The sequence below is a fragment of the Trachinotus anak genome, unplaced genomic scaffold, assembly GCF_046630095.1.
Source record: "Trachinotus anak isolate AG129_WGS33_773 ecotype Australia unplaced genomic scaffold, CSIRO_AGI_Tana_v1 ptg000002l, whole genome shotgun sequence".
Lineage (NCBI taxonomy): Eukaryota > Metazoa > Chordata > Actinopteri > Carangiformes > Carangidae > Trachinotus > Trachinotus anak.
Genome location: NW_027273853.1, coordinates 25,699,494 through 25,726,271, shown reverse-complemented (window position 1 = coordinate 25,726,271; position 26,778 = coordinate 25,699,494). Strand labels below are relative to the sequence as shown.

Sequence of the window (26,778 nt, the reverse complement as noted above, 5' to 3'; positions counted from 1 at the left end):
AGAAGCCAGATTCTAGTTCTTCAGTGTATTTTGCACCACACTGCACACCAGCCTCCCACCTACTAGTGGTGTTGCATCAGTGCAGCTATTTCAAACCAAGGCACGAGAGCAGAGAAAACATTTTTTTTTAACTTATCTCCTCTGACAGTAGTTTTAAGGAGATGTAAATGCAGTGAATAAAAAGGAGAAAAAGGAACTAAAAAAACCATATGTGGCTTTTGGCAATGTGTCCCAGACAAAACAAAGCAAAATGCAAAGAATTCTGTGGTCTATACAATAATACATCTTATTAATGCCAATATTTATGTTGTAGGCAAGTTTATGTGAAGGGAATTTCTTGCTCCCCATCAACCTTCTGAGTTGTCTTGAGCAGTTGCCTCCGTCTTTTACCACAGTACAGTGTCCAAGACCCCACTGTCACTGTGCGCATCAATTTGATGTCCTGTAACATACAATAACCCCTGTTCCTTGGTTTCCATCATGGATTACAGTAGAAAATGTGCACAATCCCATTTGCTGCAACAAATACTCCCCAATCTCTGTGAGCTCTGTGGCTGCGCAGCATCCATCACCCATCACTGTCAGCCTGAACCTCTCCAGGCCGGCTGCCTGTCCCCGTGACTCTCCCACAGCGCTGCTATTTAACTCCACTTCTTTCTTGCCATCACTGCAAAATCCCCTCAGCAATGTGTTGTACTACATATGGCTCAAGTGTGCACAGTGAAAATGTAACACTGTGTATCACATTGCCAGCAGTGTCTCCTCTCCAGCTAGTTATCTGATATCCACATCTACAGTAATCAAGTAATATGCTTGGCTGCTGGCCTGTGTGTTGCTGTAGCAAAGCAACTATCACATTTGTGAAAATAAAAACATAAATGTCAGGAACATTGTAATTCAGTTCAGTAATTTGGAATTACAGGCAGTAATGTGATGCTCACTACCTGTAAAGTTTGGGCTGTTGTGGTGTCACATCGATTTAACTCTTCACTACTCAACACTTTATGGACCCTCAGGCAAGGTGAAGACACTCTTGCTTCATTTTTGCAGTGTGGCCTCCTTTTTTATGATTGCCAAGGCCACACTGCAAAGTCAAAAGTTGTTTGACTTTGATGTTTTTTTATGTGTGTGTGTGCACATCTGTGAATGTTTGTGGTATTTTGAAGGTCATAAATGTCCTGTTTCATAGTGATGCTTCATATTGCAACAGAAACACTTGGTTAAAGTTGGCGAATATCACAGTTATCAAGACCAAACATTGATTGCAGCTCTGTTACAGGATCTGAACCCTGACTCGCTACACAACCCTGACCTCCACACCCTGACTTTTGCTTCTTTACTTGTGGCTAAATATAGACCAGTCCACCAGCTTATTTGTGTGTTGTGTGCTATAGAGCACCACTGTCACTCATGACATTTACGTAGCCTTTATGAATGTGGAGGGCGTTTATTCTTAAACATTAGTGTGATACAGTTTCTATCCAAACTCCACAGTATGGTTGTGAAACTTTTGTGTACTTCCTTGCATTCATTAAACACAGTCTATTGCTGTATGAAACATGAGGATTTGATGGACTATGTTAAAGTCAAGATGGATTTCATAGTGGAGAGGCTGGTGGATTTTGCTCTCAGAGAGCTTTGTTGTCCCTCAAAAGGAAGTTTGATTTGCAGTAGAGGCCACACAAGGGCAGTTTACAAACAGTGTACAGACTGTATGAAAGAGATTGTTGATTTGTATGTATTATGAATGTATGTGTATGAGTCTTTGTCTCTCCTGATTTGACGACTCTATCCCATCAATCACAGTGCTGGCCTCCTCAGAGAAGTAGATTACACCAAGTTGCCTCATTCAATTTTTTATCTCCACTCAGACGAAGGATGACTTCAAACCTGTAATGAAATTACAGTAAAGATGGCTTTTTAGATTAGGTCTATTTCATGCCATGTAGAAGTATTGCATTCCTGCCAGAGTAATGAAAAATCCACCTTCTGTTTATTTCTGCCCACTGTCAATATATATGTTATAATATATTCACTACAGTATTTATTTTTCATTTCATTGGCATTGATGTTAACAATAAAAAATGTCTAAGGACTCCTGGGTTTAGGTGGTGGTGCTGTATATTTGATGCACCTGGAAATTTAGTCCGTATGTAAATCAGTGTGGTTTTGTTGATTTGCATTCAAGGCCTCAAGTCATCTATTAAAACTAGATGAGGTTTGTTGAAAAACTTTTTCAACTATATTATTACCTTATTTCAATGTCATTTGATGAATATATTTTAAAATGTTACAATTCTACAGGAAGTTACAGACATACTTTTGCTAAAAGTAGTTTGAATGTTGGTTGGTTGCTACATAGCTGGTTTAGCAGCTTGTCCACTATGATGTGATTCTTGTGATATATAATTGTTTGGGATACTGGGCTGGGTGTCCTATACAAGGTCAAGTTGTCAGTAGCAATTAGCATTAGAACTCTAAGTCTTATATTCACCTCTGGCCCTAGTTTGATCTGCCAGCTCATGGCATCTACTCCTTTATTTCAGTCCTGGGTTTAAACACTAAGTAAATAGACCTTTAATGTACCTTGAGTGTGTCGATTGTCAGTGGGCTCAGCAGCATTTTAGTGTTCACATCAGAAATGTTTCTTCAAGGAGCTTTAAGAATATGTACTGCATATTCTTATAGAGCTCTTTGAAGTAATATTTGATAATGCAACATACGTGCTCCATTGTCAAACAGACTAACAATATTACTCTAATATACACAATGTACTGTCAGTCAGTATTTTGATGATAATAGACCTCTGGTTATCTTCTTTGATCATTGATGGAATCCAAGTCGTGTGAGAGCCCTGCTCTAAATAAACTGTTTCAAATGGAAATTGATTCAGCTGTGTCCCACACACTTCAAAGACTCCTTTTTTCATTGCATTGTTCTTTTGTGATGCACAGGGATACGTAAAGCACTCTGTAGCTGAGAGCAGTAGCTCGATTTGAAGAAATCAGAGCATCCATCAGGGCAATATGGTATGTCTTTGACAAGTTAAAGGTCAGACTGAAAGATTTCTGCCATGACTCACACCATCTAGCCATCTTTTTGAACATTTGCCAACATGTGTTTCATATTTCCTTTTTTTTTCTTGCAACTATATCCCAAAAGCAAAATGTTTATAAAAATTGCCTAGAAGAGACTGCAACAGTCTCTGGACAGCATGAAATATAGCCAATACTTCTGACAGCACTCTTTCTAACTGGCCAACTTGTGATAATCATAATAATGTTTTTAATGTTTGAAGCAGCTCTTAAAACCTTTACACATAGTCAGCTGTCAAGCCAGACTTCAGCCTTGTCTCGTGTATTTAGTGCAGGTTAAGTAATTTAAACATTAATCTTTTGCCATTGCAGTGTGGACACACAATACAATAGACCATGAACAGAAACCTACAGATGGTCTTGATGGCCCTCAAGCTCATTTGTTCCTGTTTTATTAAAGTCCCCCTGCGCTGACAAATGGATTTTTTCTCTCGGACATTTGACCTTCACTGTGTGGAATGATGCGTGTGCAGGGTTTGACAATAGAAGGATGCTTTCACATTCATTTGCTGTACAGTGAAGCTTTCTCTGCGCTCACCTTAAATCTCAGTTTAAGACATGCATGTACAAGCAGGATTTGTGATATTGTGACTAGTTTGGCAGCCCATCATAGAAAACTCTGGCTCACGTGCACTGAAAATGGGCTTTTCAGTGAAAAGCTGATGTGTGGAAAAAAACACGTAGGACACAAGTTCAATATGTAAGAAAAGAATGACATTTTTCTTTTCCTTTTGTGTGATGAAGTTATGTTATCTACCAAGTGCCCTTTGCATCTGATTCTGAATTACATGCAAAATAGCTTTTATTTCAGGTTCTACAAAACGTGCTCCCCATTTTCACACAGGAGCATAAAAAGCATTTTCTTTCTAATAGCCTTCTATGTCATCCTCCAGATACTATCAAATGGCAGTGGAGCACTTGCAATCTGATGTTTTCACCCTGCAATTGTTCATTGAAAGCATAAGGAGGCAAATAGATCCAAGGACACACAACACATGGCCTGTGACTTTGAGCAATGCGTTCCATATCAAGGGCATCATCAAGTTTTGATTGTTTTGGTGTCATTGATTGTGTTGCTACAGGATACAAATCAAGACCCATGGGAGAACAAAATATTGTTCAAAGAGCCACTTAATTCATGACTTTGTCCCACTATCACAAAGTCGTGCATTGTCCCTCTTTCTTTTTTTTTTTCTTTCTCTGGTAATTAAAGTGGCTAGTCTGTTGAGATTGTATTATGTTTTCTTATGTTTTGCCCGTGTACTCTTTTGTTCTTTTACACCTTCATTTTGTTTGCGAATATCAGCCCTTCAACATTTGTTCTCATCTCATGAATGTGTGCTGGCTGTGTGAAAGTGTGAAATCTAAGTTTATTACTTAGATTTAATAAATACTAAGATCTCTGAGGGCAGTAAGATCCATATAAAGTTTTCACTGACATACATATCAGTTGCTGACCTGTATGCACATTACCCCTATCTCAGTACAACTTTATCATCCATCACATCAGACATTTTTTACCCTGAGCGGTGAAAACCAACACTATGGAATCCATGCCTCTTCCACTTGATTTCTCCACTCTGTAGAGTACATTTCAGGAATTGGACTTTTTATTGACATCATTTCACTGCTCTGCTGTTGGTTTCCTTTGCTTTCCTTTGCCTCATCGTCCCCTGTTGACACACACACACACACACACACACACACATTCTTGTACTTCCATCTTTGTGAGGACACTCATTGACATAATGCATTCCCTAGCCCCTTACCCTAACCTTAACTATCACAACTGAGTGCCTAACCCTAACCCTGACCCTGACCCTGACCTAAACCTAATTCTAACCATAACTCTAAAAGTCTTAAACCTCAAAGTGTGATTAGAAGGTGTCTCAAAAAGTGAGGACCGGCCAAAATGTCCTCACTTTCCCAAAATGTCCTCACTCTTTTAGTAAAATACTTTTTTTGGCCCTTACTAAGTAGCAAGTACAAGTACACACATACACACACACACACACACATAATTTAGATAATAGAACTCTTTATGTAACATTGGTGATATGCTAAATTATGTTCAAGAAATAGACTGCTGTCGCATTTTGTGAGCATTTTCGGCTGTGCTGGTGGTGTGGCTCTGTGGCCTGGGTTAGTCCCTCCATCACTTTGGCCCAGACTAAAATAGCTCAACAACTATGCTGATTGCCACTGAACTTTGGACAGATATAGAGTTTATACATGGTCCCCACAGGTTGAAGGCTACTTGATGATCACTTTGGTGTTTCCTCTCGTTCCATCATCAGATCAGAAATTTCTGTTTGTCCGAGACATTTGTTTGAGACCAAATACGTGCAGAAGAAATTTCCATTTGTCTCAGCTGTATTTTGTGTTCAGTAAATAAACAACATGTTAGCCTTGTCACTCTGTTGTCATGTTAGTATTTTGATGTTAGCATTTAGCTCAAAGCACTGCTGTGTCACCCAGTTAGCACCACCAGCTAGCAAGACTCATAGTCCTATTTTACAGTAACATGAACATGAGCTTTCAGCTCTTGTTTCTGAAGGCGTATTTGTTTTTGTTTTTTTACATCACCTGAAACCCAAAGCAACTCCTCACACAATTAAGACAGGGAACTTCTTCCTGCTGTCTTAGGGCAGAATCAGCAGTGTCTTTATTGTCTTTCATGTTCTTTCATTCAAAAATTACAGCTAATGGTCAGTGCATGCCTCCTTTGTACGTATACACTAGCTTTAGTGCTATGACACTCCACTCCAAGCCCTGCATCCCTCTCTCGTCTCAGTCTCATCCCTCTGCTCTGCTGTACAGTAGCTAGCTGCTCTGCACTGATTGCCTCCTTTTCCTGGGTGAGATCAGATGAATGCTCACTAATGGGTTTTCAGTTTTATTCACTGAACCCCTAGTACAGAATTAGAGGGATTTTCTGGGGGTAATTAATTAAAGTGTCCTTTTAAAGCGGAAGTATCTTTTGTCTTGATTTAGTGAGTGGAGTCATTAGATGGAACTTGGTGAATTGGTGAATCACACATTCCCAGCTGAGTTACTGGGGCAGAATTCTATAGGAAGGTTTCATCCCCGGAGTCAAGTGACTACATTGAGCAATATTATTAATCTTACATATCTATAGGAGATGTGCACTGATGTAATTTATTTATACGGCTATATCTCCCTATTTCACATTGCAGTTTGAGGTGCAGGGAAGCAAAGCAGTCCACAAAGAAGCAAATGAAAAGTGAAAATTGACTCCTCCAGTGACACAGACCTGTCAAATATTGTCAATTATTGTGCTTTTGTTCGAACTATATACATGCAGGTGTCTCTGTGACTGCATGATCTCTACGCTTCTTTTTTTAGACCTGTTTGCATGTATGCAGGTATGTATGCTTTGGAATGGGGATTTGACACAGGTGTCACTGTGGGAAGGGTGAGTTGAACCGCTGATGTGTCTCCTCCCTGAGGTTACACTCCCTGTTCAGACTACACTGTCCGCTGGGAGCCAGCAGTGTCCTCTCCCCACTCCACTCACCGCTCAGTCAGACTGACATCTGTCTTTATATGCAAAGACATACATGTACACTTACAATACAAATTTGCATGACTGTGCTGGTGAGGAATATCATCAGATACATTTAATCAGTTGTTGCCTTGTCTGACAATAGGCAGTGTGTTCGGTCAGAAAAACATTACTGGCTATAATACTTTGTGTCTGTCTTGATGAATAAAATAGTTACAGAATTTCAATAAAACCATTACCAGCAATGATGCATTGTAACATAAAGTAAACAAATTCAATGACTCATTCCTGAATTTTTTCTGTTTAAGTTTTATAATATTGCTTTAAAGACAGAGATGAGATACTGCAAACATTATTTCAGTCTTATTCAGTCCTACATAGAGTTTTTCCTAAAGATACTTTGAATTGGCTAAATGGGTTGTGACTAATCAATCAATCATTATTACAACAGAATTAGGCCTAATTTAAAAACCTAATTAACTAATCCAAACCCAATTCCTAACTTGCTGTATAAACCTAGGACACAACAACAGCCAAAGAGTAGGGTGGTTTGATTTCACCTAGTGCTAAGCCTAAATAATAAGTTAGGCTCAAGTCATGCTGTCCCTATAAAGATGACCCTATTTAATATAGAAATAGAAGATACACACACATTGACATACACATTTTACCTCCTGCATTATAAACTATAGTTATCTGATGTATAATTTCATTCATACTTCCAAATTTCATTCTGTGCTGTTCTGGATTTTAACAAAGGAATATGCAGCATGTGGTTTTTCATTAAAGCCTCCAAATTAAAATCACCAATGGAAAATTTTAACTGAATGTGTCACCACAAGTTGCACTGGTGTGAAGAATTCTTTCAAACAACCACCTCAGCTTCCTGTTGATCAGATAACTTTTATAGCTGACAGGTTAAAAAGAAAACAAACATTATATTATCTTATTAACTGATCAACAGCTGGTTGAATAATCTGACAGCAGGTTTAAAGAGCAGTCAGTGTTCTCCCTCTCCCTCTGTTAAATGCGGTTGAAAATATAATAGATAAAAGCAGGAGGTGTGGCTTACAGTGAGTGGCGGTTGAGAGTATGAAATGCTCTACCTGAATTTTGCTAAGCTCCATGAAATCATACCTCACTTTCTGCACATCTACCATTGTCTGTAATCTGTCTCTTAATAGTTGGTGTATTTCCTGCATAAAATCCTGCATGAGAGGTTGTGATCTTTTATTCAAATTGCTCTCCAGGGTCTTGCATTTTAATGAATTGCCTTGAGCCTTCAGTCCATATTCCTTAGTCTAGTTAAGATGGAAGTCTCACCTTACAATTCAACCTTGGCACAGAAACTCACCCATAAAGCCAAGTGTGAGACTGGAGGGGAGACGAACAAAAGTGCAATGCATAGATACCACCAAATACATTTTTAGTCAGGGACTATGAAATAATGGCACTGTGAATTTGTACCCTGCTTCTCGGCCAGTGCATAGAAAATGGACAGATGGGTAGTAAATTAGTGCAAGTGAAGGTATAATTTCTGTTTTTCATGTACTGCCCTTTCCATTTGAAAAATACAAGCTATTACTATGCACCCACCTGCTTACAATGATGATGGTATATGCCATTTTTCCCCTCCTGTCCCAGTGGAGACATCCTCTTTTCATCCAGAGATTGCCTTTGTGGATCTAGCCAACGTTTGTTTTTGGTAGCTTCAGCTGGCTGAGTGTACCGAGCTCGATCAGACATCATCTGCTGTCTAATTGTGCAAACACCGAGATGATTAATTAAGCTTAAGTAAAATGAAAGCAATATTCTGTCACTTCTCTGCCTCCTCAGATTAATGACTTGCTTTTTGAAATGATCTTCTGGTGTGTGTGGGGGGTGTGTGGGGTGGGGGGGTTGTGTTGGCAGAACATTAAAAGCATGAAACATTTGGACATGTCTGGTGGCATCACAGCCACAGGGTGATTAGATTTTCTTTAATGATGATGGGACCACGTGGTGCGGCTGCTGAAGTTTTCCCGTTATCAATACACCCTGGGTTGTTATTGAGTTTGCTGATTACTGTTGCAACTGTGTACTGTGCACAGCTGAGTCAACAGCTTTGATGCATTCAGAAAATATCATGTGGCATTAACCCTCAACCTCCAACTTCCCCTCTCCATCTTTGTTTCTTTTGTTTCTCACTTTGAACAGCTGTCCATCCTGTTCCTTCTCAGTTTTGTCCTCCCTTCACTTTCATCTCTTTGCTATTCATCATTTTATTATTTCTATATCTCTCTCCTTGCTACTATATATAGCATTTGTTTGTTTGTTTTGCTCCATTTCTGTCTTGCCATATCTGTGTTCTGTTCTTGTCTTAATTCTTTCCTTTTTCTTCCTGTCACATCTAGTTGACTTTTCTCTCCTCTCTCATCTGCTCTGCTCTGTTTAGGGTCAGGAGAGGCAGTGGTTCATTTGGTCATTATGCTCCATGGACTGTCTGCCAGCCTCAGGGCCTGACATTTGGCTCCACCATGGGACCTGTAGCATTCATTATGCCAGTGGGAGAGGAGGGGACATGCAGATATGCTAATACAGGAGAGCGTGAAGACAGCTACAGAGGGGGAAACCCTGATTAAAATCCCAAATTACATAGTTGTGTAGTGTGTGCATGTGCGCACATGTTGGACCTACGACATAATAAAGAAAATGGAAATGAAGGAGAATAGCTTTACATCTAATCTAATAGTCCTGAATGGTGTACTATTTTATTATTTTCCTGATTTAAAACAGCATATGTTGGGGTTTTTGCATGTTATACTGTTTCTGTGACTACAACAGCCTCCCTCTTAAAATACAAGGATCTGCAACTCAGGTGGTATGATTGACACTAAATTGCCCAAAAGCATTTCCTGTAGAAAGACCTCCAGTCCAGTGTGACTATGAATCGAAATGAACCTGTTACAATAATTAGTGGAGTATTGAATGATTGTTTAGTTTAAAGGTGTGGAAACTGAATTACTGGAGGCATACCTGTAGGCAAGGAGGGGAAAAAATGCAAATGTTATATGTATGGCCTTTGGCTGTTTATTCAACATTTGTGTAAACCAAGAAGTAAAAAAAAAAAAAAAAGTACTAAAACTATTTCAATGTACTTTTTAATTGGTGTCAACCATTTCTGGAAAGTTTGCATCAGAATTCATTAGTATTATAGCAAACTATTTTGTACAAGTTGCTTAATTCTGTGTTGAAATAAACAATGCTCACTGATGTCCCCAGAGTTGCTGTCTGGTGTTGTTGAAACAGTAAGTGAGGTGACAATTAAAATTTTCAGTTCACAAATATTTTAATAGGTTTTTTTTAAAGTCGGAACCAAATCAGAATGAAGAGATGGATCATTGGAGTGATGAGCAAACAGTAAAACAATACTTAAATCCTTCTGTTAAATCTTCTGCTGTAGAACAAAGACAATTCACTGATGAAAAAACTACTGACAGATTAGAAAGAGTTGGAGCTTTGACTTGTCTATGTTAGGGACCCCTTATCGGAACCATTTGTCCTTTGAGACACATTATAATTCATTATGATGAAAATATAGCACATGGAGAAGTCTGGTGTGAGTTGAACTGTGTTGAGCTATTGTCTGAGAATGTGCTCTATGGACTTTTATTCACATAAAGACACTGGTCCATGTAGACTTTGACCCACTGACATACCTGCATACATCTGATTAAAATACATGAATACATAGCTGTAATACAAAAGCTAGCTGTGGTGTTCATTCTGATTCCTGTCTTGCATATGCTCCTTTTTTTAAGCCTTTATTTATTGAGGGTAGTTTTATTGAGGAGCGAGGTCTCTTTTCCAGGAAATGTCACACCTGGAAGCTGCTGGCCACTGAGCGACTCCACTGGAGCAGTTGGGGTTAAAAGCCTTGCTCCAGGGCACCTCAGTGGTGTTGATGAGGGTTGGATAAGTGCCACTCTCTTCATTTTTCCCACCCAGATTTAATCCTGCCAGTTCTCCTCTAACCTTCACGCCACCACTGCCCCTCCCCCACTTTATTTTTTCTTTGCAGAAGACTTAATAATACATTATTACATAATTATTTTTTTCAATTATCAAATGAAGATGTGATTACATTACCCAGCTTTGATTGTCATTGTGTTGACTGGAGTTGTTTGCCAAGTTTTTCTGTTCATTAGATTGTGTGTTATTCATATTCTCATTAGCCAGTTATTTATATTCTCACCAGCAAATGTGTCATTGGTATGCTATGGTATGAAAGCAATAATTATCCGTCTGTCAGTCATTTCATCTTGAAACTGTGCTCAAGCACGACCACTAGCACAAATGTGTCTGTGTGTCCAGTATAATATAGCGTCATCATTTCCTCAATCCATAAACTCAGTTTGTATATCGCAGTGATTTTCTTCCTCACAGGCTTCTTGTATTTTGTTCTTCTTTTCTTCATGGACTACATTGGGTTGTATCCACCATAAATTGTTTATTATCAGGGTTTTGCCAGTGGTCCAGCTGTGGCCTGAACAGACAGTGGATGACAAGATAGAATGGAGAAACTGCATTGTGAAGAAGGCAGGAAAGGGCAGCTGGGCTGTATTTTACTCCATTTACTTGACTGTCAGCTCAGGGCTCATTATCGCATATTTAGTTTCTGCGCAGCAGAGCGCCACAACAGTTTTTCATTCCTCCAGCTTCAGCTTCCATCTACACTAATTTATTTAGAAACATTTTATGACTAGCTGAATGGTCAAAGCTTTGTCAAAACAAAGGTTGATTCACTTCCTAGCCATAAATAAAGATTCCCATCAACATTTATGTTGCAAACCAAGATTGTGTATATGTATATATATAATAGAGTTGCAAATCAATCTTGGCACAATGTGAAAAGATGTGGGGCTGACAGTGGACTAGAATGCACTGTTTGTTGGGCAAAGGCTGGGACTTTATAGTAAACAGTTTTGAGTCTAGAGAATCAATTTATTTGAGTAAATTTCATGTTAAGCTGTTTTACAGATTTGTCTGCGTAAGGCAGTTTTCACAGTAATTTCTTGTATTGAATGTACCTGAGCCCGGCCTACAGCCCAGAGAGCCAAGGGAAGGTCACCATAAGTTGCTCTCATGGTAAAATGGTTGAAGCCGCTGATGTAGGGTCAAGCTTTTAAGGAAATAAAAAAAGTCAAAGAATCAATTTATCTTGATTTTAAAAAAAGATCTGTAATGTATTGATGGAATGCAGGAAAGGCACGACCATAGATGGATATTTAGTTGTCATTTTAGGGTGTAATAAAAATTGTTCCAGAAACAAGTAATTACTCAAAATGTATTTTACCACGTAGGGTTTCCACTACTGCGCTTATGGAATTGAAAATGCCACAACAGACCAGTGCAGACTGATAGACAGCAATGAGCATATAATTACTCTCCTTCTTAGAGCTGTCTGAAGATGTTTAAAACCAAAATCCACCACTTGTCAGTTAACATCTCACATTGTTTTCCATGTCATGGTAGTGTTGGGGTGGGTTTCTTGACTGATGTTGAACATCTAGTAGATAAATTATTTTAATAATCTCTCTGCCAGATGGTCAGTATAACGCATCAACCAGTGATAGTCTGCAATGCAGGTTTGTTATGTGTCAGTCAAAACATGGTGGAAGGCAGTGACAGCACTGCTCCAGAGATTTTTCAGCCTTCTAATACTGTTTTACATCAAAGTTAGCAGGAATAAGCAGGTTAGTAAACGCAAGTAAGCCCATTAAAAAGGCATTTGACTCTTTTTACACTGCCAGAGGAGTTTGCCTTTGTGTTTGGAGTGATGTCATCACATGCACATATAACACACACACACACACACAGGACAGAAAGGGTGGGCTGCCAGCAGCTGAGCCTCAGTGTGAGCCGCTCCGATCAGTGACTGTGTGTTTTTAAAACTTACATCAGGGCTGCAGCTCACTCTGTCATCTCCGAGTGCAGTGTTGCCGACAGACGTTACAGCATGGAAAATGTTAATAATGATAATAGTACAGTTGTTTTTCCCTTGTGGGCAGAGCCAGTACTGCTGCTGGTCCCTTGTCCTCATCTGTGACACAGATGTGTTGGAAATGATTTCAGGTTTTTATTACTTTTTGAAAATTTTCAGCACATTTTAACAATACCATGATAATACTGACAACCGTGATCATTTTGGTCACAATAATTATGGTATTAAATGTTAATATTGTTTCATCTCTAGCTCTGACATATGGAACAAATGTTAGCTGAAAAAATCAACAAGTTTTTTACATACTTTATAAGGCGCTGCTGAATATCAAAATTATGGTGTTGTGCAATCAAAATAACCACTAAAAACTAATATGATAAAAAAACCATAATATAATGATACTCAGTACGTAGCTATTATTCATTATTCTACAGTGTTCTTCTCATTTCTGGTTGATGCACATGTTCACAATTTTTCTTTCTGCAGTTACTATACAAGATCAATGAAACAACATTCTCACACACTTCATTTCAAAATCTGAGGAAATTTAACTAGTCAGCTGGTTTGGTTTTGTTTATACTGCAACTATACAATGTGTTTATTTGTCGTTAGTTTTTCTTTCCCTGTGTTTATATTGCCAAGTATTGAGAATAAGCCAGAGTGTTAACTAAATATCCAGACTTATTAGCTGGAGATTGTTTTGGTACAGATATGCAGGATAGTGCAGAAGGATGGCAGTGTGCTGGACAGATAGGTTAACAGGCAAACAGGCAAAGTCTGATGTATTAACCAAGCTGGCTAACAGGTGGTGAAAGTGCTGATGGTGCCTTAAGAGATGACACATTCACATCAGTTTAATGAGCTAGAGGAAATAAGCAAATATGTGCTCATACAGGTAAGGAACCTGGTACAGTGTAGAGCAGGCTTGTGTACATTCACAGTGGGCGACAGAGAAAGACATAATGAATAAGTGTTTCTTATCATTTGATCTCTCTAAGAAACATTCAAAGACAACATACACAAAAGTATCTTTTCCCAAACTGTCATTAAATTGTCAAAATCAGATAATGAAGTGCACATGTTGTGACTTTGGGCCTATGTAGTGTGACATAACCCTGCTACAACATATACACAAGCAAAAGATTGGAAAGTCTGACAGTTTTGAACACTCAAAACAGCCATTTTTAACTTCAAGCTTGAAGTTATTTGATCTAAAGAAAAAGAAAAATCAGATCTTTAGAATCATCCCTTTGAAATGTCAAGTTTCACAAAAGACATAGATGCTAGCAGACAGGCTAGCGTCTAAGCACTGAAGAAAAGTGCCGTGGTAACAATAGGCAAGCAAACAGTGTGGATAGGCAGAGCATAATGCACCATTCAGTCGAATAGAAAGCGTCTCTGCTGAAAGCCTCCAACATTACTTTCACAACTATCACCATTATACTGAACAGTGTATGTATCTGCAGCTGCACAGGAGACAAAAATTGTAGATGTGGGTGGGAATAAATACCTATACAAACAATGTAAACCAGAACATGCTGTTTCTGTAACTCCCACCTCAAATAGTTGTTTCATCACCAATGCATTTTGATGAAAAGTGCATTAATCTTCTCCTCCTTTGTTGACTAGGCAAACAACTTAGTCATTTTCTTTTATTTAAATGTCTGTCCCTGTCTGCATCAACCGTTATTAACTGCAGTTTTTCAAATTGACAGAGTATTCAGTGAGGATATAAATGAGCCTGAGAAGTAGTTCTCTATAACAATGGGAATTCATAACTAAATAACAAAATACATTGTAAATAATTGAAAATAATCAAAGTTAAAGTTTAGGAAAAAACATCCAAAAAAGAAAAATAAAAACATTTATAAAATTATACAAGTTAGAGTGATAACAGTTTAACACTTAAAATGTAGCTCATCTGTTTCATCTGGACAGGTTGGCTGTAGTTTGATTTACTGTTTACTGACAGTGCTAGTGACAAGGAAACATCACCATTTCCAACTGAACCTTGTCTCCTTCAAACCAGAGAGGAAAGGAATTTCACAAACACAAATGCAGAATCCTGTTGCTAGAAAGAATCAAATCTCTTCTGACTTTGGCCGAAAATGGTCAGAGAATAGGTTTTCAGGGCCTTTGTGTGCTGCAGTTTTAATTGCTGCTGTGTTTTAATTGTCAAAGTATCACTGAAGACAAACAGATCAAATTTCCCTGTGCTGCATTTGAGGGGAGATTTGTAAAAATGTCCACCTCCTCCTCCCATGTCCTGTGCTGCTGTAAATTAACATCCTAACATACAAATGGCGTTGTTCCAAACACACAATTTTAAACATTTTTTTGCTGCAAAACTTTTAGTTTGGCCCCATAGAGAATAAGGGCAAAAGCAGTGTTACTGTTAAGAGCCCAAAAATCTGCTGGAAATCTAGTGCAAGTAAACCAGATGTTCAGATGGAAGTTTCTACTCATATTTTTTCTTCTGCTATTGTCTTGAGTTTTAAGTGTTTACTCACAGTGCCTTCCCTTCTCTCTCTCACTTTATGATTTTCTCTCCAACATTTTCATGTACACTTACCTTTGGTACCACCTCCTCACTGCATCCTGCTTCTCATGAATATGTGCTTGTTATTCACAATCATGTATCTCAGCAGTATTGGTTAGGGATAAGATGACTTCCTTTGATCTCATTCCCACTTGAGAATAGCACGGGTCAGCTCCCGGTCTTTTTCAGTCACTTGTGTCTGATTAATAGAAATCCCATTTTAGGTTTTGAAATATCCATTGTACATGGTGAATAATTGAAATGGAAACTCCAGTCACTAACATACACTAACTCGTGCAGATACACTCTGACACACAGACAGTGTGGGTGACACACAGTGGACCCAAAAAACCCACGAGCATCATGTTTGCCCTTTTTTTTCTATCTTGTCTTTGTACACTTCATCTTCATCTATGCCTCATCTTGACTTTTCACCATGTGTCAATTCCCTGGTGGAACCCACAGATCTGTTGGCTCCCACTGATTTCCCTTGGTGTTTGAGAAAGATATGGGCGTTAGCTGTAGGCAGCAACACCGTGTCCCAGCCTGCGTGATGAAATCAATCCACAACGTGTGTGATCTGTGCGTGCCCTTTTTTTCTGTGTCAATCATTGTGCTTTTTCATGTGTGAATTGGTGATGTTCTACATCATAGATCTGCTCTCTAGTTCTTTGCTTTGTCTTTTTTGACCACCTGTCACACATATGCAGAGCTCATAATCCAGTAACTAGGCATGTATCACACACTGTTTACAGACCCTGTCTCCTGCTTTCTTGTATCACTTCTCTCCTCATCCAGTGTGAGCTGGTGTTATCCAGCAGCACAGCAGATGGATCCCAGTGATAGTGGAGTAATGTTAGTTCTGTGCAGTCACATCCATCCCACCATATAACCATCCAGTGCAGTTAAGATTGATGAAGCCTTGGCTCCTGCCAGAGGATGAAGCTGATAAGAGAGGGCAATGAGTCTTCACCGTGGCCACCCACATGATATCATTTTTTTGATTAAACACAACGGATGTCAGTGTTAAAGTTATATTCAGCCCCATTGTCCTATTAAAGAATGCTAGATGTTAATCATGTGAGCTGATGGCTGTTGTACTCTGGACTGACAAATGCATGCCGGTTACGTGATCCTCATTTGTGAGTTGAATTACAGTATCTGATGAAGACAGTGAGGACTGAGAGGGTCAGCTTGACTCTGGTATCAGATTTAATATGTAATATGATTGTGCTGCGTTCAGGAGACCTCACTTTGCCAGCGAAATGGGAACATAATTCATTGAGATCTGTTCAAGATAACCAATTTAGTCATCGTTTTTTAACTCTCTAATTTGGTGCCAGTTGGTGTGTCTGCGTGCAAAACTGTGTGTGTGTGTGTGAGTGTGTGTTTGTGTGTGCGCTCACTGTATCATCTCTAACTGTCGCTTTTGAGGTGTGAAGTGGAACAGAGTATAGGTAATGAAGGAGATGGGACTGTGTAATTATTCTGCAGAGGAAGGATTACAGGTTTACTTAACCATTAATGGTTCACCTTGAAGTGCAAATGGCAAGGGGATAAAACTCGCACCTCTTTGCCCCTCATTAGTTTCCACTGGACTTAAGGCATTTGCTTCCAAGCCTCTGTTATTTAATATAGACTTTGCATATTTCCTGTAGCCCTTTTGTGTTTTATTTAAGTTGTAAGGTTAATGCACTGTGGCAAAGTACTGGCAGGTATTAAGAAGAAGCATGAAAAGAGTTCAATGGTTATGAGCCATGCTACGAAGTGCTAGTGTGTGGTACTTGGAGGAATGTTTTGTATGTGGGTCAAATAAGAATCACACAGGGTTACTTGTCAGAAAAGAAAAAAAAAACTTCAGTCAGTTTAATAATTTCAGAGAATAAAAGAAGCACCTTCATGTGAGGTAACTCAGTAGTCAGGCTTTTGATGAATTAAATGCTTTGTGGGTATTTTTGTCAGCTCCCTTATTGTTAAAAACTGAAAGTAGGAGCAGAGGCGCATCACCATCAACATTAACTAGTTGTGTCATTTTAGAGTTATAGAGAGTTATAGTGTATTTTTGCAACCATGACTTACTGATTATAGTTATCTACCTATTAATATGAGCAAAAAAGTCACTCTGTATTCCTCAGTCATACAATGAGTGTGCCAGACATCCCCCGCTCATCTGAAGTTTCCATCTGCGTCCCAAACCCAGAATGCAGTCACACATCTCTTGTTGAAGGAGTCAAACTTCAAACTTAAACAAATTGAAGAGGTTCTCAGCTGATGATATTTTAACCAGAGGTGTCTGACTGCAAGAACATGAAGCTGTGGATGGTGATCCAAATTATGAAAAACCACAAAACACTACTCAGAAGAGATACAACCTAACATGGTCTGACCTGTCTGTGTGTGTGTCTGTGTGTGTGTGTGTGTGTGTGTGTGTGTTTGTGTTTGTGTTTGTGTTTGTGTTTGTGTGTGTTCGCGCATGCACGACTTGGGCACACACACTGTGCATTTGCGTGTGAGTCCCTCTGAATCAGTGCGACAAGAGACAGAGATTGAGGGTTGAGGGTGTGTCAAGGATTGCCTCCTATTTCAGCTCAGGTGCAGCAGGCAGGATTTCCATTTTTGTTCCCATTACCAAATAAAATGCACCCTGCTGTTAGAGCTGACATGGGTTAGAAAACACATTAATAGGAGAGGCAAACTTTTTAAGTAGTTTGAAATTGCACTTTTCAGACATCTGGTGACATGAATACTCTAATTTTAGAACACCAAACACAAGACATATTATATGTAATATATAAGAAATATCATGTAGATGACAAGCTAACCTCATGGAGATGGGCTGGCTGAACAGACATGTAGAGAGTGTGCAAAATGAACTAGTAGCATGAACATATATTCCTCTAATTATTGGGGGTGGGTTATGAGAATTTGAGTTATTGTAAATCTTTGAAATTTGGTTGATTTAACAAGAGTTTGATAATTAGCTTTTTTTATCTGCTTCCATTTCTGAGATTTATTTCAGAAGCTTTTTTCTTTCATGTCTTGGTTACATGGTACAAATGAACTGTTAAGACATGTGATGGAAGCTAACCTGATTTGCTGTTATTTTGATAGGTACAAAAGCAACTCCTGCTTTACTAAAAGTGTCTTTTAATCCTTTAAAAATGTATATTTATAGGTGAAACTGTCATTGTCTTTCACATATTTTCCATGAGAAGTATGTTTTGAGTTCAGACTGAACCCTGTCTTTCACTGTCTCCTGCAGGAACCACAGTGATGAGAATGACGGCATTCGATGCAGACGACCCTGCCACAGATAACGCCGCGCTGCGCTACAACATCGTCAGGCAGTCGCCAGACAAACCATCCCCGAACATGTTCTATATCGATGCAGAAAAAGGTGACATTGTCACCGTCATCTCCCCCACATTACTTGACAGAGAGGTGGGTAAACTTGGCAAACCTGTGTGAGTGTGAGTGTGGTGTATCACTCTGCGCTGAGTGATGGACTTTTTCCAGTGAAACAGAGCGGACAAGTTCAAGCATTACACTTGTGAATGGCATTTCTGACCTGCAGCTTGTTGTGTATCCTCTTTTTCTCCACTTGCTAGTCGGTATAAAGTGTGTATATACCGTACAGTATGAGAGTGTATTGAATCCCCCCTGTAGGTGTTAGTGTGTGTCTTTGTGAGAATGAGCGCTGGTGCGTTCCAGCGAGCAGGCGCAGCAAGTCAGATGAGCGTCTCTCCATTTCCCTGTCTAACCGTAGCGAGACAACAGGATGATTGCTTTTTCAGCAGGGTGACGAATGCCAGAACATCGATTGGGTTCGCTGGTGGAAGAGGAATATTAGCTGTTGTCAGACACTTAGCGCATAGTTTAATTGAGGTGATACACACTCATCCGCTGGCTCTGGTGGTGTCCAACAAGCCTGGCTGAAAAACCTCCCATCCGGAACTGCTGGAACCATGGCAGCTAACCGCCCTGATGAGCTGCTCCCCGAGCTACAGTAAACTGTTTAATAGCGCTGTAATTGAAATGAGATGTAATCAATGCAGTGAGCACTCTTAGCGGTGGTTTTGTGAAGTGATTGAAGAGACTGCATCATTTGAGAGATGTGTGTTGGTTACTGTGGTTTCTCCTAACAGAGAAGTGAGGTTTCTGAAGCTTATCACCTCCAGGAAATTTCAAAAGATTCTCTCCATGAAGAGCGTTCCTCCCTTGTCTGCAGCCAGGATTTATTACAACCGCTCACAGGATGGTGTTCGAATATGCAGTTGAATGCCTTTGAAGAAGGCACGCAGCCAAATTGTCAGTGTGTTTGTGGCCTCTATAAATCTCTTAAAATAGCAGATTCTTCCTTTCACTTTATTCTCTGTAGGTGATAAACTGAAGAAGTTATTAGTCAGTCCTTCAGACTCACAGAGACCTCAAACCCAAACCCAGTTCTCCGTGTATGTCAGCAGAATCACATTGGTGTCATGCTTGATCATTTCACTTGCACTGTTGATTTAATGAGCACCTTAGGTGGCGGCCACTCAGGGTTTGACCAGACACATTATTTTTCCCTGGGAGCTGCTTGAACAGGGCTGATTCCACACCTGTCACATTTTCACCTGTTTAGATGCACAGAGATGGGAAGATTTTTCCTATTTTCTGTATAATCTGTTGGAATATGCTGCAGTGTATGTAGTGTATCTTCCCAGAGGAATTATGAATATTATAGAAGCATCAGAAAAATTGTGTTTTTTCCAGTATATTTCCTCTTTTTTCATCATTGCATCATTGCTGTGACAAAGACCTTTTTGTGTATCAGTGTTTCCCACTCATTTGAGTTCTATTACAGCTCAAGGGACACAAATTAATTAAAATGTCTATTAAAATGTCTTTTTTTGAATGATCAGTAGGACAGCCCTTTTAACTTTTGAGCCCCTTTACCTCAAATGAAAGAATGAGTAGAGCACTGTGGTGTTTAAAGCTGGTGTAGGCAGACATCAAGAAAAAAAAAACCAAAAAAACAGAATTTGAAATATGGCCGCCCTCCTGCAGTTCTCTCCTCCTGGGCATAAGGGCACAATCGCAGCTGTGAGCCTTTGGCTATGGTTAGCAGAAAGCTAAACTATTAGCAACGTTCAACATAGCCACTCACCACCTGCTTTCATGGTAAATCCAACCAACTGCTACCACACATTTCGATATTACAGGAAACCTGCTCCTGGAGAAGTGCAGCCAGTTCTCTCCTTCTCTGAAACGCTTTGTCGATGTTGACACATATCCATGTGAAGGGATGTGCACACACATCTGAATTGGTAGAACAGCCAATAGGAATGCTCTCTCACAGGCTTGATTTTCTAAATTCTGAAAACAGAGCCAAGAGGAGGTGCAGATATCTAGTTTGCTCTCAGACCACTTGAATTACAATATGCAAAAAGGTGATTATAACATTTTTGATCATTGATTGTCTTCCCCAGCTTGAAGTGTTTTCTTTAATATTTCAATCAGTGAGTCTGTGTGACAAGAAGAATTGTCACAGTCCATGAAATTTCTTTCATATCAAAAATGCCATATTTTTTCTTTTTCTTCAAAACATCCCAACAGTGATGACTAATCCATGTCTGCAATACAAGCTGGCTTTGGATTTGATTGCAGATGTGGCCACCTAAAAGCAGTACATGCCTGAAGCACTGTGTATGATTGTCTCTACTTTGTATCTACAAGGATCTATCCCTCTCATCCCCACACTGCCATCATTTATTTTTCTAGAGAAATTAAAACATCCTCAGGGAGTTTAGCAATAGTCCAGCCGCAGTGCAGCATCTCTGTAAGAAGAAGAAAAAGGAACTTGTTCAAAAGCACAGTCAGACAGCAGAGCCAGATGGAAGTGCAGAAGGCATAAGTTTTATCCTGTCTTCCTCTAGGTCTGCAGAGATTTAAACCCAGCTTCTTCAGCACATTCTCATAAATATAGCCCCTGCAGGACACTCATAGATTCCATCCAGAGCGTAGTTTTTGAAGTTTGAAGTTTTTCAAGATAGCGTGTCCAGCATGTGTGTGCAGTGTGTGACAGAGATAGTTTTACACACCAATAGAAATACAGAGAGAAGAGGACAGAAACTTTGCCTTTGTCCTCCACATTCCTCAGACATAATTCAGGTGGAGCTCTGACTGTATTTGAATAGACGCCTCACCTTTCCGGGGGGAGGCAGAAAGCAATCTGGTGAAAATTGGAAAATCAATTTTGTCACATTGAAATCAGTTTGATTTTCCCTCTAGTGCTCTCTCTGAGGCGTAAAATCCTGTCTTGATATGCACATTTATTCCCCAGCTCTGTGTTTTTCTCCTCCCTTTACTTTAGACACATCTCCACTCACTGTCTTATATTATTCTGACACACGACTCTGTTGGATCAATGGCAGGCTGTAATTTTTGACAGCTAATATTGCTGCCGGGTTGAGGCCATTTTCTCAAGTCTGAAAAGGCGGTGGAGTGTTCATATCTTTGACTGAATAAACATGGAAATCGGCCTTAATCATCACAATGCTGTTAGAAGTGATCAGTCTACTTTACAAAAATGTCCATCTCAACCTGTTTCCTTAAGACAACAGAAAATGAGGATGTGCAGTGTGCTAGCACATGCAAACACTGAATACATGCAGTGGAAACAGAATTATTTGACTTTTTTGCACATGTAGATTAATGTTAAATTGGATCAGAAAAGTCAATATGAGAAGCAAAGGGTTTCTAGTCTTTAACTGTCTTTTTCTAGTCTTTTTCTGATTAGGTCTAACCGGGACATAAGGTTGAAATCTCTTGTCCTTGTTAATAAGTGTGTTCCAACCTCTTTGGCCTATGTGAAGGCAAGCGTAAGTTTTGAAGACATTCTCCTACTGATCCTGCATACTAGAGAAAACATAATCCAAATATCTCAGCTGGCTGATTTATCAATCGAGCCACAGTTTGCTCAGTGAACTGTGCTTTCATGCACCACCTCCCGTTGTCACAGCCCGACTACGCCACATCTTTTCAGACGCTTGTGAATTGGAGGAGCGGAGATGTGAATTAGAAAAGAAGTGAGAAGAGCTGGAGGACGGAGGGTGGCAGACTGGGAAATGGGTGTGGGTGGGGGGCAGATTTCCCTTTAGTCTACAAAATAACAAGGCTCCTCTGAATATGATCAGATCTACTCATGGGATTAATTGTAGTAAGCTACAGTATGTGTTACTGTATGAGCTCATATAAAACATGTCCTCTGGTCTTCTCATTCATATATCCTGATGTATACTGTCTCTTGAGACATGATTAATACCTGCCTTTTAGAAGACGTGATAAATGTCCCTTTATACAGAGATGAGGACAGGGTGTAGTGAGAGGTCGTAACATACACTAAATAAGAAAAATGGAAGGCTAGTGCAAAGGTTATTGGCTCGAACTTCATGCACGATGTATTTGAAGTTACAGTACAGTGATAGAATGATCACATTTTCTATATGCACAAACACACACAAACACACACACACACTCACCAATCATTGTAATCTATTTTAGAGTGTAGAGTGTCCGTGTGCTGGCAGGCTGTAACCAGAGAGGACAGACTGCTAATGGCAGTGTGACTCTCTGACTCACTAATGCTCTCTGGCCAATCTGGGAACTGTCACTGGTAAGGATAGCCAATCGATGGACTCGGCCGACCCCTCCACCCCCCTCCATGTTCTACAAAGGTGAATTACATGGAGATAATATTGATGTCTGTGTGCGTAAGTGTGTGGGTGATGGAGCAGTGATATTTATATTAAAAAAGATAGAGCTGCATGTTTCCTTATATTTTTGAGGTTTTATTAATTATTTATTTATTTTCTACCCCTTCCATCTGTGGACATCTGTTGTGAGTGTCTGTTAAATATTTGTTTGTCAGATCATCTAAACAACCAACACAGTACAACAACATATTTAATTGATTTATTTGTAATTTTATCACTTCATCATGTGGCAAAAGCATTATTTCTGAGTCTGAGTCAGTCTGATAGTGTGCAGCCTGTTGTACTGTGTACATTAAAAGTAATCTGTGTTGACAGATCAGGTTCTGTGCCTTGTTGAGGCAGACGCATCATCTGTCAGCAAATGATCTTCGGTTGTACGCTGTGCATGTTAAGGACTTACTCACCATCATCTGCTCTGTTATGCTTAACTAGTACGAATCCAGAGTGACGGGTGGATGGATGAATGTACACAACTCTCCTTGTTCAGCAGCATAGTATGCAGGGCTGTTTGTTTGGTTCGACCTTGGCAGTGTGCTTCCTGACAGCGCTGGTCTGAGAAGAAAGCTTATCCTGTCTAATGGCTTATTTGGCTTGATGTCCAGAGTGGCTACATGCCTGTGCGCTGTGATGAATGACAGCTGAATCTTTGGCAGGTTATACTCTTCAGGAAAACTACATTCATTTTCTCTGCTTTCATTGGTGTAATTATTTCCCCCTTTCATTGTCTTTTCACCCGCTCGCTGTGTTCGTTCATTGCATTATTTTCTTGCTTATTTTCATCTTGTCTTGTTTTCTGTCTTTGTCTTCCTGCCTCAGTGTCTATCTCTTTTTTGTTTCTGTCAGCTTCGCTCCTCTTCTCTGTCAACACTTCACTCTGGACATCCAATTACTTGCAGGTCATAGCATAGTGATTCCATTCAGAGCGGTGCCATTCAGCGCAGGCCTCAAACAGCCATTCAAATTACATCCTCGGCTGCCTACTGAGTTGCCACGCTGCAAAATGCTGTTTTCAAACATTTCTGGGGCCAGCACCTAATCTGATCCCCCAAACATAATTGAATGTCAGTCGTCACATGAAGATGCTTTCCTCTCTTCAATTAGTGTCTTGCTTTCTCGTGTCACAGCAATGAGACAAAGCAGACGGAGAAATATTTACTCCTTCCCGGTAGAGGCCGGACAGACTTATTATATTATGTCATTTATATGCAAATAATATAGCACAGGCAACAAATTGATAAGATTTCATTACAGTAGATCTGATGTTCACTTCAGTTTATAAACTTCCTTTCATTCCCCTATTATGATCTGGAGATTGGAAAGGTGCGAGTAGATGAGCTGGGTGGAGAGAGATGCAGGCAAGAATGGACACAGGTATGCTGTAGGTCCTCGGAGTGGATAAGGAGGAAACAGGGATGGAAACACTGACCCGCTGTCAGTGTGAACAGGCGCAGTACTGCCTCTGAGGTGGTCTGAAAAGAAGGACAAATGGTCAGAGAGAGACAGAGTGAAGTGTCTGTTCGATATCTGCTTAGAGATGCAGCCTCCAGGAAGCAGCTCAGTCAAGAAGTGAGACTTGGGTAAAGTTCAGTGGTGCAGAGACAGCGACAGGATGGAGAACAATTTTTAGCAACAGAATGGTGTTTTTTTTCTTCACAACAATGAAGCTATAAGGCGCTTTGTATTCTCCTCCGTTGAAATGTTTTTTCAGCCATATCTATAGCCACGAGCTTCACAGCTGCATGGAAGTAATTTAAAGATGCAGAAGTGTTTATTGCCAAGAACTGAGAGAATCAAGACCTACAGTATATAAATGAACTACAGTCAGTGTAGACTACAAGTAGTGTGAAATATATTCATAGGCATTTTAAAAATAGTCAATACAGGATGTTTCTTCTATACCCTGTTCCATCCTGCATAAAGTGGCTGCTAGAACTTGGTGGTAGCGGCTGTTCACTCTAACCTCATAGTTTTGCTCTTGATTATAACAGTGATGTTTTGAGACCGATTTGCATTTCTATTTTAATTTAGCTAGTACATACAAGTGTATATGTGTGTGTGTTTTGTTTGTCTCCAGTGTTCTGAATAGCTGAAATATTTCACATCATCAACTGAAATTAATTCAGAAAAAAAAGACTAAATAAATATTGCATTTTTGTGACTTTGTAGGTGATTAGAGTATGAAATGATAGATGATTGTAGATTAAAGTATATGTTTATATATAATGTGCTTGACTTGCTCAGTTCTTGTTATCATCAAAATATGAGAGCACCTCTTTCCAGACATGTTTTAAGACAAATAAAAGTTCTGTGAAAAATAGCTATATCAATAGCTTGATATGGTTTTATATGGTTTAACTATCTAGTTAAAAATTCTTAAAGCCCCTGAAAACTTTATTTCACATTTTGAGTATTTTTCTACAACATGTAACAATCAGGACAAAACAAGCTAATAATAAAAGAAAACATTTGATGGTATTATTCATGGGTTTAACACACTAATTTGCTAATTTGTTTCATCTGTGTGGGTGTGGATTGATTTCACGAAGGCTTTGCCATACTTTTCCATCTGTATGTCTGTTTTAGTTGCTCAGATTTACTCTGGATGACTTGTAAAGGAGTTAAATTCATACAGTTGCAGTAGCAGTTCAGCAAGAAGACAAAACCAGTTAGAATAAGCTAACGCGTCCTCACAGAGATGACGACTTTAACCTGAAAAAGAAGTCCAGAAAAGAAAGTGAGACACTTGAGTATATTACTTAGAGATCCCATTATATGAGTGTTACTGCAGTGTCTCCATATGTGATGGCCAGTAGCCAGAGTTGTGGCAGCTGCAATCAATACAGTGTAGTTGTTGTGAACCCAACCACCTCACGTTCTCTTGTTCCTCCCTGAAATGAACAAGGTGGACACCGTTCACAGACATTGATAAATTTACGCCCCCCTTCCAGTCCCCCTCCATCTCAATCCTTCCTCCCCTCAGCATCCTCCTCCTCCCCCTGCCTTCTCTCCCTCCTCTATCATGCCTCTGTCCAGTTGCATTAGTGAGGAAATGAGATTCCCCCTAATTAATTAGATCTCTGAGTGCTAAAGATGAAGATTACATCCCAATGAAGGTTAGAGGTGTCAATCACAGTTTTTTTTTAGGCTGAGCATTCCTCAAGATAAATTGAGTCCCCTGGGCACTGTGGGTAAAAGTGTGTGTTGTGAATCTTACCCCCACTCCCATCCCAATTGCTTTAATTGAGTCTCACCAGCAGTAGTAAATGAAAGCCCAGGACCAGAGAAAACAACAAGCTAGAGAATTATATTCAACAGAGGAGCAGACAAGAGAGGCACAGTTTTAACAGACGAGCGAGGGAAAATGGAAATAAGAAGGATGAAGGTGAAAAATTGGATCATTAAGACTCTAAGCAGATGGAACAATGGAGAAGAATAAGCCAGGACAAATTTGCTAACTGAAGTAAAACAAAGAAAGAAGTGCAAATCAAACAGATAATTCATGCATATTAAAAAAAATGTTTATACCTGTAGCCAGAAATAGCAAATTTTTTGAGAGTGTTTGTCATTAAAATTTCTCTTTTCACATCATGATCATGTCTTAACACCATCTCGAATCATATTTTAATCATCAGCAGTTGGACAGACCTGTAAGACGGTAAGTAATAGAAAAATAATGAGATAAAATGCTTCAGGGGTTTGGTTGACTGTTCCAGGTCAAACATCTAGGTCATTTTTCATTCCCTGTCTGTCCCAGTAACACACATTCATCTGAATAATATCTCTGAATATTCCCAATCTAAAAAAAACCAAAACAATATATATCAGCAAATTGAAGGCATCTCCTCCCTCATGGCTGCAAGAGTGCATTGACCTTCTGCTGT

General features: G+C 39.5%; 1 protein-coding gene across 1 annotated transcript in view; it reads left to right on the top strand.

The window, feature by feature from the left end:
• Nucleotides 1–26,778, top strand: part of cdh13 (cadherin 13, H-cadherin (heart)) — a 292,077-nt gene that overhangs the window by 162,302 nt on the left and 102,997 nt on the right. The window contains exon 7 of the mRNA XM_071458186.1: nt 18,406–18,584. Coding sequence (XP_071314287.1) covers nt 18,406–18,584 — 179 coding nt within the window. The remainder of the gene's footprint in view (nt 1–18,405; nt 18,585–26,778) is intronic.